Genomic DNA, 13,537 nt, shown 5'->3' on the forward strand with positions numbered 1-13,537 from the left:
TTGTCTGTCACTGACGGTGAGTTTTGGTGGGGAGCGCTGCTCTGGGACCCGCCATCCCAGGGCTCGAGGGCAGCCAAGCACCACGGGAACAAATGGATCAAGCCTCAATATCGTCCAAAAGCTTTTTGCCTATTTTCAGAGGACAAGAAAGAAGCTTGAATGGAGGATGAAAGTGGCCTGAGACTCAAAAGTCCAAATGCTACTGAGAAAATAAATTTTTATTTGTAAATGCAGTACTAATGCCCCATCCAGCTCAAGCTGAGCACACTGCAAAGACTCCTGTGCGAATCAAGAAGAACTGGATTGCCCAAAAATGAAATCTCCAATAAAAGTTCGAGTTTATGTGGAGTTTTTCAATGAAAAATAGTAAAAGAAATTTATTTCTGCATGTTTAAATTAGGTTTGTATTAGCAAAATGTTTCTATATTAAAAAAAAGCCTACAAATCAAATGAATAATTTAATCTTTTTTCAACATATTTTTTTCATTCTATTTGGAAATACTTAATAGGTAATTCTTAATTTGTTGGGTTTTGGTTTTTTTTTTTTTTAAATTTTTACTGAGGCAAAAGCTTAGGGTTTTTTGTTTTGTTTTCTGTTATGTTTTGTTTTGTTTGTTTTTTAATGTGCTTTCTCACCATATTGGTCAAATAGGCAGACCGGATGGGAAAAGGTTCCTTTTCTGAGTGACATCTCAGCACTTCTCTGTAGGTCTGTAGGAAGTACATACCTCAAGGATGTCTTCATTTGGCTGCTTCTGTAGGACTTTCCAGGACTTTAGCACTTGGTTTTGACAGAGCTAAGGATGAAAGTGCAACTTGATTCATTTCAAGACACTTAAGTACTTTGCTAACTTAATGCCCTTATAACAACATAATTACATTAATAACAGTAATGAAACAATTATACATAACTGCATTTCTCTATTTTAAAACAGCTTGAATTGAGTACGGTGCAGAAATGTTTGCGTTAGCAGCACCCGCACTGTCACCAGTCGGGGAAATTGCAGGAGTGTCTCAGCCTGCCCAAGCTGGCCCAGTTTTGTTGCCTTCAGACCCCAGTTAATATTTCCAGCCAGCGCTGAAGAGCACGTTTATGCGAGCACTAATCTGGGAAACCCTGCACTGTTGTTCTCTTGGTCAGGGCACACAAAGGTGCACAGAATGCACACGAGGAGGCACTTAGTGAGGCGGCTTGAATGTTGTGTTAAACCCACCAACTGCAGTATTCAATCATTTATGCTTTGTATGAAGCAAGCAATAGTACTTCTCATGTAATCAAAAGATGCAACAAAGTGATATGAGCTGACAGCTCCCCCGTAAAAAGATTTTTTCCTCCAAAGAAAGCTGCCTTGATCTTAGACCCAGAATAACTTTTTCTTCCCCTTCCTCCTATTACGGGAAAAGGTTGGGTTTTTTTTCACCCCCAGTCCTTACGTAAATGACTAACTTCTGTGAGTGCTGCTCCCAAATGGACTAAAGATCCATTCCTAGGAAGTAAGTAAAGTAACATCTACACATTTCTTCTGATCCAAAAAATATTGAAGCCGAACGAAAGCCTCCCAGGTGGCAGATGAAGCGAATGCAAAGACTCTGGGGTCAATTTGATTCAGAGCACTCAGGACTTGCGCTGTTCTGGCTCTCTACCCCATGGTATCAAAAAAGTGAACCCTATTTTTTTTCCAAAGGTATGACCCCCGCTGTCCTTTCCTGCCCAAGGTACAAGAAGACGTTGTTTAGAGTACGGTAGTGACATGGCTGTTACACTTAGGGAAAACCAAGTACAGCAGAAAGCGACGGAAGCAGACGTCACAAATAAAGGCAGAAGACCCTTTTATTTCGCATAGACAAAATGCAAAGAGTGTCTCGTTAAATTAATATTAAAAAAAAACCAAATCAATCCCCTCACTCCACTGACATCACTCATCCTAATTAACAACAAAAAAGAACAATCAAGGACCCATTTTCTAATTTAAAAAAAAAAGTGAAAACATGACAAAAGACTTTTTTTTCCAAATCAATGTTCCTGTTGAATTCACAAATAGGGTGATTTTTTTTTTTTTTGTGATTTTTTTTTCCCTTTTAAATCTTGTCTGATGGAACTTCCAGTTAAAATGTTTTGGTTAAGTCTCCATGCACTTCGTAGAAAATCAGTAAAAACACAAACGCTTGTGAAGATCAGAAAACTGGACTCTTTTACCCAAAAATTCAGATGTCCAGTCAGATGAAGCTCACACTCAGACAGAAAAAAAGCAAGAGAGTCTTTGCACTGTCTGTCGTTCATATTATTATTTTTTTTGTCAAATATTTTGGCAATCTTCTTCTTTAATTATAAATATTGGAATTCAATAAAAAAAAGGTAGCTTTCATTGGATTTTTTTCAGTGTAAATATTTACAGCCACTGTCCAGCCATGCTCTTTTTGTTATACCAGGGTGTAAGATTTTGCGTAGGGATTGTTTCCTTTCAAGTGGCCCCGGGAGTCCAGCAGGGATTCTTGGGAGCTGCTCATTTTCGCTGCCTGTCCTAGCTCAGCTCCTTCTCGCTGAGGTAACGTTGCCACAGCACCAGGTTGCCATGACTGTACTTCTCTCGTGGAGGATGTCTCCATCGGTATCGGCTCCAGGACGGTGGGACGCTTCAAGGTTCGGCTTTTCTGCGGCTCCAAGCAGGCTTGCCCCAAACTCAGGTCTCTGCTCGTGCCCTGCACACCACGGTTCAATAAAAAGTCCATCCTAAGGTAGGGTGGCAAATGCATGAGATCACCTGGGGAGGCAAAAGTGAAAAACAAGTCCTTACTTAGGGTCACGCGCTGTGTTACGCTCACCTGCTGGCTGGGGGAGCCACGCGGATGGATTTGGCCACCAAAGCAGAATGTCCGTAATCAATCCAGCTGCAGCATTTATAATTCATAGATTGTTTGCCGGCCATTTACTATGCTATGATCTTACAGAATCGAGGGTCTACAAACTCTTTTTGGGCAGATCCATAAGAATTCACTGTTTTCATAATAGAATGACCATAATGAGAAGTGGGACGTGTTTTATGTAAACTCACAGCATGAAGAAGAGAAACTGAAAAGACCAGGAAGTTTTTCTCAAAATCCTAAAATAAAAGGTCATGGTTTTCATTTGTCAAAACTTGGAAAATGTGGAGGCTAGGTAGATTTCCATTTCCCATTCTCCATTTTAAATGAAAACCTTCACAATTACAGTTAATGGCCCCCAATCTAGAGTAGAATGACTGAATTATTTAAAATGGATGCATGAGTGTTTGGGCTATAGTTTTAGAGAGATTTCTGAATAAAGCAGGAAAGCATTCTTGTCCTAATATAGCATTTACCTGCCATCCATCATCACTGTGTTTCAACCACTGATGATTTTCTACCAATATGGCCAGCAATATGCTGGTTTTGTGGCAACAAAATGCATTGGGGCTGGGACCCTAGGTCTTGCATCAACTTTCCTTTCTGTTCTGTATTGTCAAGGAAACCTCTTATTTGTTATTTTCCCTGATTCCTGGGCATTGCTATGTGCCTGGTGATAGCAGCCTGCTCAGTCCAGAGGATTTGCCTTTGCAAAGCTACTGAGTTCAAACAGTTGCCTTGGAGCTGCTGTCTGGAATTAGCCGGGGGGAGTGTTACCTTCCATATATCTGTACATGTACTAGACCTGCTACAGAAATGAGATTGGCTTATTTATTCTAGCCCTGCCTGTTAGGCTTTCATAAAGTTGCTTCAAGGAAATGAGGGGCAATCAGATACATAATGACATTCCCTTCTAAAACTATTTGATGGTGTAGCTTAACGTATGTATGAAAAAAAGCACTGTTACAGGAGCATTCAAAAGCAGTATTTCCCCTTCTTTACAGACCTCTGCAGTATATAGCTTCCTTTTTATGGCTGATATCAAAACCATAGTCTGATCTACAGGTGAGATGCATCCTGAATATTTAAAGCAGAAGACTCTTGGCACTACTACACCTGTGTCTACATGAGCTATTTACGGCAGTAGAAATTAAGGCTGACCTGTGCCACAGGCATAAACAATAGACCAGGAAAGCACTTCTTTGTAATAAACCAATATATAACAATTACATTTTTCCTAACCAAGCTAAAAGCTGCCCAATGATCTAAAATAAACCAGTTCTTTTACTTTCTCATATAAGTCAAAGCACTGTGAATCTTACCTAAAAGACTAACAGCATCTGTTCTATCTGTAATTTCAGGTCGCAGACAGAGAATTGCTGAGAAGTTACATTTGTACAGAATCACTGTTTATTCCTATAGGAATCCCCCAGGCACTGTCTGACACCATCTGTTTTATTCTAGCTACATGTCCGACAGAGATGCACGGTATACGGTATTTAACCCCTACAGAGTAAAAGATGTGCGTATCTCAAGATCAGGCTGACATAGGCACCACGGCAACATTTGTGTAAGGTTGGAGAGAGAGAGGGATGTTTGTGCTTATAATCATACTGATTGCCACTTGAAAAAATGATTTGTGGTAACATTAATTGGTTTTACTCATTTACCTTATTTTCCTACGATACCTTTCTTGCCAAACACATTTAGTGCATGAGACCTATTTCAGCTGAGACAGCCACGTACCTGCCGCTGGGGTACGGCACATCAGGATAGGGACACACGCGCTGGCAGGAGCAGGCAGGCGCCAACTCACGCCACTGAACTACAGGCACCGAACCGAGCTGCCTGCAGGTACATCCCTGCTGCCCAACAGCGTCACTGCTCCCTTTGCACCCAGACCCCGACCCTTGGCCACCTATGCTGCACCCCAGTTATTTTGCTTCTGGCTTCCCTTTTGGAATGTGTTCTTCCAAAACTCAGTTGTGGGGACAGTTTGCTCCCAAAGACCACTCCCTGTGGGCTGAAGGGAGGAGGCAGCCTGGATGGGAGATGCTCGTATCACTTGCTCCCTGTGGCGGTATCTTTTGCAGCATCTCAGTACCCTTAATAAGGAACCTGATCGTTACCCACTCCTCCCCAGCGGGGGAGAGAGACAAGAGTGTGGGAGCGTGAGCGATGCTACCCCTGCGTACCTGTCTCTGCCCGCTAACGAAGGCGGTGAGGGCGTGGGTTATCACTGTCAGGGCCCCAGCAGCAGGCACACCTCTGAGATGGCAACAGTAGGCGTGAAAACTTTGTGACTAAATATAATGCCAAAGTAACACCTTTCCTCTTGTCAGGGATATTTAGAGACTACCAGGGTCAGAAAGCAGGGTTTGTCTTGCCCCCCCCATGTGAAATAGGGGTCCCTCAGCCCTGGCAGAAGAGGACCAATTTTCTGCGCTGAACTCCCATCCCTATTTCCCGCAACAATGGGTCTTTTCCCGAAGATGTCTGTCGCCCTGACACCGGCTGTGATGGGCTGCTGCCAGGCGGCACAGTGCCCGTCGCTTTATGAAGACCAGCCAGGTTATTTCACATGCATTCCCTCTTACTACCACATTTTCTGCTTTATGGTCAGCTTTCTGGGAAGGAGCTGGTGCGGAGCAGAAGCCGGAGCACGGCTCATTGGCAGTCCCTCGTGGTCGCCTCGTAGAGACGCTTCTGTATCTTAACACATCGCTACTTCTTGGGAGGGACGGATACGCATGGACTATAAAAAAGATGAGTGATGAACCTTACAGAGATGAAGGCTGGTTTTCAAGCTGCTGTCTAGACATTTCTCATGTGTATTTAAGAGCTTCAGGCTATGTAAAAAAGACCTTTTTTCCTCTCTAAATCTACATAAGAAAGCATAGTCAATAATCTGTGTAAACAATATCCAGACATTTTGCTGTAATTTTCTCAATGTCCGGGGGCAAAGTTCCAACAGGATTGCAGTAATGAGAAATCAGAGAGTGTAACTTGTTCTCCAAAGCTGGGTACACAATCTCTGACATGGCTTACACAGAGCACTCATTATTTGATATGATGTACATATTTTCCTATCATCAAAAGTGCCAGTGCTCATTCTTATCTGCAAGAAGCATCTTTCCCTGCAACTGCTTATAAAACAAAGCAGATATTATTAAAATCACTGGAAAAGAAAAATTTTGGGAATATAACTTTTTCTTCATTGCTAGGATTGAAACAGTCTCATGGGATGAAAAAAGTCTTTGATTTATAAGAACTAATGTGTTTCTGACTTAAAAACACAGTCCTTGAAATATAACCGCAGGGATTCCATTCCTACATAATTTCTGAAGGTATTTTTAAGAAGATTAAAAGCCTCTTGCCATATCTATGGAATTACTTGGAAAGACTTTGGTTCTCATCTTTCTGGACACAACAGTATAGACATTCTTTGGTTTCTTGCTATTCAGCTGAATGATGTTTTTTTTCAGGCAAAGCATTATGAAGTTTCAGGATGGTTCATTGCCTTTGATGCTCTAATTACCTCTTCTCAGCTTTGTGTGTGCCTTATTACTAATGAAAGCAAACCTTTCAAGTGCATCAGCACTGCAAATGAGCATGTTTAATAATTCATACATTTTGGCTTAATTAGTACAAAAGACAGTCTAAAACTATAGTTTTCTGATACATTTTTTAAAAAGGGAAATTTGCTGTATTTAGAAACACTGAGTTTGTATGCAAATGATAAACATCCAGTCAAACTGAATGCAGCAGCTGAAGCCAGAGCTACCTCAGTCTTTTTTTACTGAGTGGTCAGCCCTCTAATGAATTATTTAGTATAGCATGTTTAAGAAAATGTTAGCTTCAATAAATATTTGTAAACAAATGCTAAAAGTCACTTATTATTATATTTACCATAAACAACACATTCTACAAAAAAGAGAGTATTTTCTGAATTAATGCAGCATGGGGCAAAAATTATTTACCCTTAATTCAGCACAACTAAGCTGATATAAAACATTTTGCAAAAACAACAGCTATTTTTATCCTTCTTCTGGAGGTCAGCCTCAGGTATGGGAAGGGTTGGGATGAATTTGACAGGCTACATGGAGGGAAAAGTATCACTGCTTAACTTTTCTGGGATTTTATTCAAGATAGCTATGTTGCTTGCAGAACTAAACCAAGCTGACATGTACTCCTTTCTCCCCGAAGATTTACCTCATACCTCTTTCCAATGCCAGAGAGCTTGCATGCATTTTTGCTTTCATTTGCTCCAGAAAAATCTAAGGATTTGTGCTATATTCCATACAAAGATCATCACAGACTCCAAAAAGACGCTTTTAGCAAGTTGTCACATGATAGCTATACGCATTTTCTCACGAATCGTAACTTCCACTGGAACAAATGAAATTTGTCTTCACAATGCTCCGACACAGATACCCTCAGTGATGATGACTGCCTGATGATTTTCAAGTTTTGGTTGGCATGTGAAGGAAATCCCATGCTATTTGAAAGATTATTTTAGAAAAGTTTATAAAGTAAGACTGGTGACTATGAAAGGATATTTTATTTAAGAAAGATAAGAATAAGTCTGGGTGAATAGGGCATTCACACAGCTTGCTTGAATAGGCAAGTGGGTAAAAAAAAAGCTCTTAAAGATGTCTCTGGCATGATCTTACGGGATCAGAGATCATGCCAGAACTGAATCCATACAGCTCTCTTCGCACGGGTACAGTGCCTTGCTGACGTAGTTACATCGATTCGGGACCCGGGTGTACAACTCTTCATGGCACTGTGCAGTGCTGGGGGGTGTACAAGTGCTGGCGAAGACGGAGCGCCACTGCCTTGGGCATCTCTTGGCTTGTCCTGAGTTTGGAAGGGGAAGCACTGACGGGATTTTGTGTTTTGCTTTGAAAGGAAGCAAGGGAGACAGAGCTGCTGACAGATAGCTTTAAGTTCAGGTTTATACTGATTAAAAAGTTTAGTGGGGTTTTCCAGCTCACTGGCACAGTAAAGAAATCAGTGAAGCCTTTGCTGATATTCAGAGGCTGTTTTTCAGGAAAAAGACTGCCTACAGGAAAAGCTTATATTAGAAATAGGGAAAGGGTGGAGTATTTGCAAGGCCAAGGTGGAGGTTTAATGAAAAAAAACCCCACAAGCGATGTTGAGAGGTCTTCGTCACTTCAGAAACTGACACACCATTAAAAGCCAGCAGGCAAAACTTTCTTAGACAGCAGCAGCTTGATCTGAAGCCGGGCTGATAGCAGCAATAACATTTCTTACAATTGCTGCTGTCAGTGTTTGAAACTGGCTGGTGCTCTCTCACGGTCCATCTTCTGCCCATGTATCCTGCACTGAACCCACAGGACAGTCCACACCGCGCTGCAATCATTCCCACACCAACAGCCTAAGAGTCAGACCTACAAGGCTTGCGGCACACTGCAACATCAGATAGAAATACACTTAATAAGCAATAAAGCCAACTCTTTGGTTACCTTGATCCTGTGTCCTGCTCAGCCAAGCAGGAGGGTAAAAAGGATCAGACCTGCACCTCCTCGCTTGGCTGGTACAGGTCTCAGCCTGGTGGTGCCTCAGCGAAGAGCTCAGCACTGGCTCTGCCCTCCTGCCTTTTTTTCAGCTGGGAGAAGTGATGGCCTCCAAAGGGAAGCAAGGGGATCCTTTCCAGATGCAGAGTCATTCCTGCCCCGAAGCACGGAGCTGGACGGGTGCAGGGAGTGGCTGCTCCCAGCACCCAGCTGAGCTTCGTGATGCCACCCTTGACTCAGCACCCAGTTGAAGGGTCAGATAGACACTTTTTGGAAACTGGGAGGATAGTGAAATGAAGAGAACCAAAGTAGTAGGCAGGCTTTAACTAATGCCTGTGGGGTTTGGATTTTTCCTTTTCTTTTTTTTTTTCTTTTTTTTTTCCCCCCCAGGATCTGTTCAGTGTGGAACTGCCTTCCCAATGCTTTTTGTTTAATAATTATTATTTTCTTGTAAATGTTGCAGTAAAATGCCACAACTGAACACTAAGAATTTCTGAAGGATGTGTTGAATAACAGGGCTTCGCTGTCTGGAGTCAGTACTGATCAGTAATGGAAATGGAAGTGAAATTTCGCCATGTAATTTACTGACTGCTTGAATAAATGGGAACCTCAGCTTTCTCTTGGTCAACAGAACCACACCATCAGCAAGTTCAGCAAGTTCAGGAGCTCACAGACTTCTTCTGAGCTCACTTTGTCAATACAAAAATTGGATTTCATAATTCTGCAGCCCTCTGAGGTGATCCAGAATAAAAGGCAAAAGGTCCAAGTATTCCCTTAAATTACAGGCTTAGCAAGCAGCCAAGAGGCAGGAGGGGAGAGGAAGGAGGGAGGTGGCAGGGCACAGATTTCTCATTAGCGAAGAAGCTGCTGTGCGAGCAGGCAGGAGCTCTTCCCTTCTTCAGAGTATCTTCAATCTCTGCTCAGCTGCCCCAGAAAGGTGATCGAAGTGCTCAGCGTTTGGGGGACACTTTTAAACTGACTGACTGCATAACATTAAACAAGGCCAATAAGGTGTCCGGATGAATTTCAGCTGCTAACCTGCAGCTGCCCGTCGGGTCCCCCTTGCCGTACAGGCAATTGCCGCAGCTCTGCCCCTCGTGGCTCTGTGGCTCGCACCATTACATCTCTTGGGTTTCTCGCAGTGTTTCGGCAGATGACGTAAAATCACGTCTTTACGCTGTTCAAGTTTGTGATCACATAGATAGGTAATAGCCAAAACACCTTAGAAAAATATTCCAAGTTTCCCATTTCTAGACAGAGAAATCAGAATTCCCTGTCACCCCTGCAAGGCTGTACTTTAAATTGGCAAGTTTTGTTTTTCTTTCTCCATGAAAACTGTACCCTCCTAGATAATCTGAAGATCTGTAACACTTAGTTAAATGATGCATGTTGCAGTCTGCAAAAACTGTCATTTTCATAAAAGCATTAAAAATACCAGCTATGTTTCACACAACAAAATAAAAACAACAGTTGCTGTTGACTACAATCATTGGAGTTATCTCTTAAGAAACACCAGGGTATCAGTAAAACTCTAATTTAAGAGCCAAATTTGCTACCGGTATAAACCAGAGTAGCTGTATTGATTTCAGCAAGAATATAAATTGATTTATACTTACTGGAGATTAGGTGTAAGTGACTGAAAATGAGGATTCCAACTAATGTGGATTTTTTTTTTTTTTAAAGATCATTAATTTTGTTATTTAGATTTAAACTTTCTAATTCCAAGAAAAAGTCCTTAATCAATATGTCTTAAAGCAAAAGCATGACTACCATAGTTTAACTGAGATCATACATCTGTAATACATCAACATAACACATTGTGCATCTGTCTAACTGAATGCCAGGACACTTGATCATCGCATTGCTCTCTACTCCTGAAAGGTCTAATGAAACAGGAATTAGAGCACATTTTTGGTTTATATTTCTCTAAGCAGAACTTTGGTATTTCATACAGTGCTGCACTTTGAAAGACCTATTAGATGCTTTGTATCTTTCAGAAATAAATTTAAGGAGAATTCACATATTTTCAAGGGCCTTCCTTTTCAAGGAAGAAAAAACTGATTAACTTCGGGGGCCAGATAGATTTAGAGCCTACGGAGATGCTATGTGGACATTCAGCCTAACAGGACCGGTGCACCTACAGAACTGAGGCCTTCCTGTTTCACTTTAATGCAACGTCTAAGTTATAAAAACTTGTAAAAGGGACCTCATCATGTAAATCAATATGCACTCCAGAACTAAAGCCAGAAAAATTGTCAATAAATAATGAAATGGTGATAGAAAAGTAAAGTATGGGAGCTTTCTGTTCCCATCTTCACCTTGTCACGCAAGCTGCTTCATACATTTTTAAGGATGCTCTGAGCCGGCGCTCTCCTGCCCAGTAGCTGAGCTAGGAGAGCCATGCTGAAGCCCTCACTCAGGTGCCTCTCATTTGAAACGCTGCAGTTTTAAGACTTGTTTGCTGATCCTGGGTGCAGTGAACGGAAACTGTTCAATTATACATCACTTCAGTTGAGGGTTAAATCGATCATGACTCTATGGATACTGGCATCCTTCACGGGTTTATTCCTGGGATATTTTGGGAGCCTAGATTCCGCACAGAGGCTGGAAAATTGAGGAGTTCAAACTGTACTTACGGTTCACTGAAATCAATGGGAGCCACTCTGTTGACCTCAACAGGCTCTGCACCGTGCCCATGAATTCATGGCTAAACCTGACCATGCCAAGGTGATGGGCAAGCATAACCCTCTACTTATAGTTATGGGGAGGTCAGGCTACAACAAATAAACCAGTATCAGTGCTGCCGTGCTGCTCTGCTGAAGATAGATACATTCATGGATGAATTCCTGTAACTCAGTCTCCACATCTCCATCAGTTTGAATCACCTGAGTGATGCTGACGAGGTGTCTCATTGCATTTTTGTTAATTAATCCACTGAGACTAGAAGTCCAGCTCTCACATGTAAATTAAGGATGCTGGCACAAAAATGCGAACAATACTGAAATACATCCACATGTACATACAGCTATGCTTTAAAGTTCAGCATATAAAGAAGCCGTTACATGGATGGCAAAGATTATCATGACAGCCAGACTAAGAATGTACCATTAAAACAAAGGTTTGTTTCTCTAGAGACATCCGTTTCTACTTTCAAAAAATAGCACGAGCGTGGCTTTTCTTGCAGATAAGATTTGGTTTGCATTTTCAGATGCCTATAGATCTCCTATAGATCTCAATTACATTAAGGTGATGTGACACGGGGGAAATGGACAGAGCTTGCTGGGTGTGAAGTCAGTTAAAGCAGAAACAGCTGTAAATGACCGCAAGGACCTGAAAGTGAGGCTAGATCAGTTCTTGTCTGTATGGAAACCACTGCTTCTGGTTACCTTGGGGTGACTGAAAGGCCACACAAAAATCACACACTGTCTCAACACTATCAAGCAAAATGCTTTGGCATTCTCAAAATTCAAATGGCATGAGCAGGCCATTTCTAGTTTGTGTAGCGGTGAGGTTTAAGATACAGACTTGTAACAGAACTGGTCTAAAAATCTATTATTTTAATTGAAGTGGACATCACATCTTTGGTTTGATTTGGAACATTTCCTAGTATTTTTAGAAATTTAACATTGCAGTTATGACTGTAAGAACATGATAGTAGTCGAAAATTTACTGATAAGTGTAATTCTTGCTTTAGGCATAAAACTCTCCAGTAATTATAATAATAAAGAATAGAATAAACAAGAGAAGCTGGAGACATGTGTGCGCCTGCCACCTTATTAGCATTATAGAGACGTGGTGGGATAACTCCTATGACTGGAGTGTTGGGATGGAAGGGTACAGGCTCTTTAGGAAGGACAGGCAGGGCAGACAAGGAGAGGGCATTGCCCTCTACGTCAGTGACCAGCTGGGGTGCATGGAGCTCCCCCTGGGGATGGATGAAGAGCCGACTGAGAGCCTATGGGTCAGGATTAAAGGGAGCGCTGGGGCAGGGGACATCATAGCGAGTGTCTGCTACAAGCCACCTGACTAGGGGGACAGAGCAGATGAAGCCCTCTATAGGCAGATAGGAGCAGCCTCACGCTCACAAGCCCTGGTCCTTATGGGGGACTTCAACCACCCCGACATCTGTTGGAGGGGCAACGCAGCTGACCGCAAGCAATCCAGGAAGTTCCTCAAATGTGTCGATGACAACTTTCTCCTCCAAGTGATAGAGGACCCCACGAGGAGAGGTGCCATGCTGGACCTTATTCTCACCAATAAGGAGGGCCTGGTAGGGAATGTCAAGCTCAAGGGCAGCCTTGGCTGCAGTGACCACGAAATGGTGGAATTCAAGAGCCTCAGGACAGCGAGGAGGGCACACAGCAAGCTCACTACCCTGGACTTCAGGAGAACAGACTTTGGCCTCTTCAGGGATCTACTTGGTAGAGTACCATGGGACAAAGCCCTGAAAGGAGGAGGGGCCCAAGCTGGCTGATATTCAAGAGTCACCTCCTCCAAGCTCAGGAGTGATGCACCCCAACAAAGAGGAAGTCAAGCAAAACCACCAAGAGGCCCCCATGGATGAACAAGGAGCTCCTGGGCAAAGTCAAAAACAAAAAAAGGAAGCCTACAGAGGGTAGAAGCAAGGGCAGGTAGCGTGGGAGGAATACAAAGAAACTGTCCGAGCAGCCAGGGATCAGGTTAGGAAAGCCAAAGCCCTGATGATAGAAATTAGTCTGGCCAGGGATGTCAAGGACAACAAGAAAAGCTTCTATAGGTATGTTAATGATAAGAGGAGGATGAGGGAAAATGTGGGTCCCCTCCAGAATGAAACGGGTGACCTGGCCACCCAGGATATGGCGAAGGCTGAGGTACTCAATGACTTCTTTGCCTCAGTCTTCACTGGCAAATCCTTGAGCCACACTGCCCAGGTCACAGAAGACAGGGACTGGGAGAATGCAGAACCGCCCACTGTAGGAGAAGATCAGGTTTCAGACTATCTAAGGAACCTGAAGGTGCACAAGTCCATGGGACCTGATGAGATGCATCCGTGGGTCTTGAGGGAACTGGCAGATGAAGTGGCCAGGCCACTCGCCATCATATTTGAGAAGACCTGGCAGTCCGGCAAAGTTCCTGCAGACTGGAAGGCGGGAAAC

At 42.8% G+C, this 13,537-nt stretch overlaps 1 protein-coding gene across 1 annotated transcript in view; it reads right to left on the reverse strand.

Moving 5' to 3' along the window:
• Positions 1–2,286: 2,286 nt before the first annotated feature.
• DSCAM (DS cell adhesion molecule) overlaps positions 2,287–13,537 on the reverse strand; it is a 471,940-nt gene continuing 460,689 nt past the window's right edge. Inside the window, exon 33 of the mRNA XM_075772425.1 lies at positions 2,287–2,762. Coding sequence (XP_075628540.1) covers positions 2,422–2,762 — 341 coding nt within the window. The 3' untranslated portion in view covers positions 2,287–2,421. The remainder of the gene's footprint in view (positions 2,763–13,537) is intronic.

Source organism: Balearica regulorum, chromosome 1, assembly GCF_011004875.1.
Source record: "Balearica regulorum gibbericeps isolate bBalReg1 chromosome 1, bBalReg1.pri, whole genome shotgun sequence".
Lineage (NCBI taxonomy): Eukaryota > Metazoa > Chordata > Aves > Gruiformes > Gruidae > Balearica > Balearica regulorum.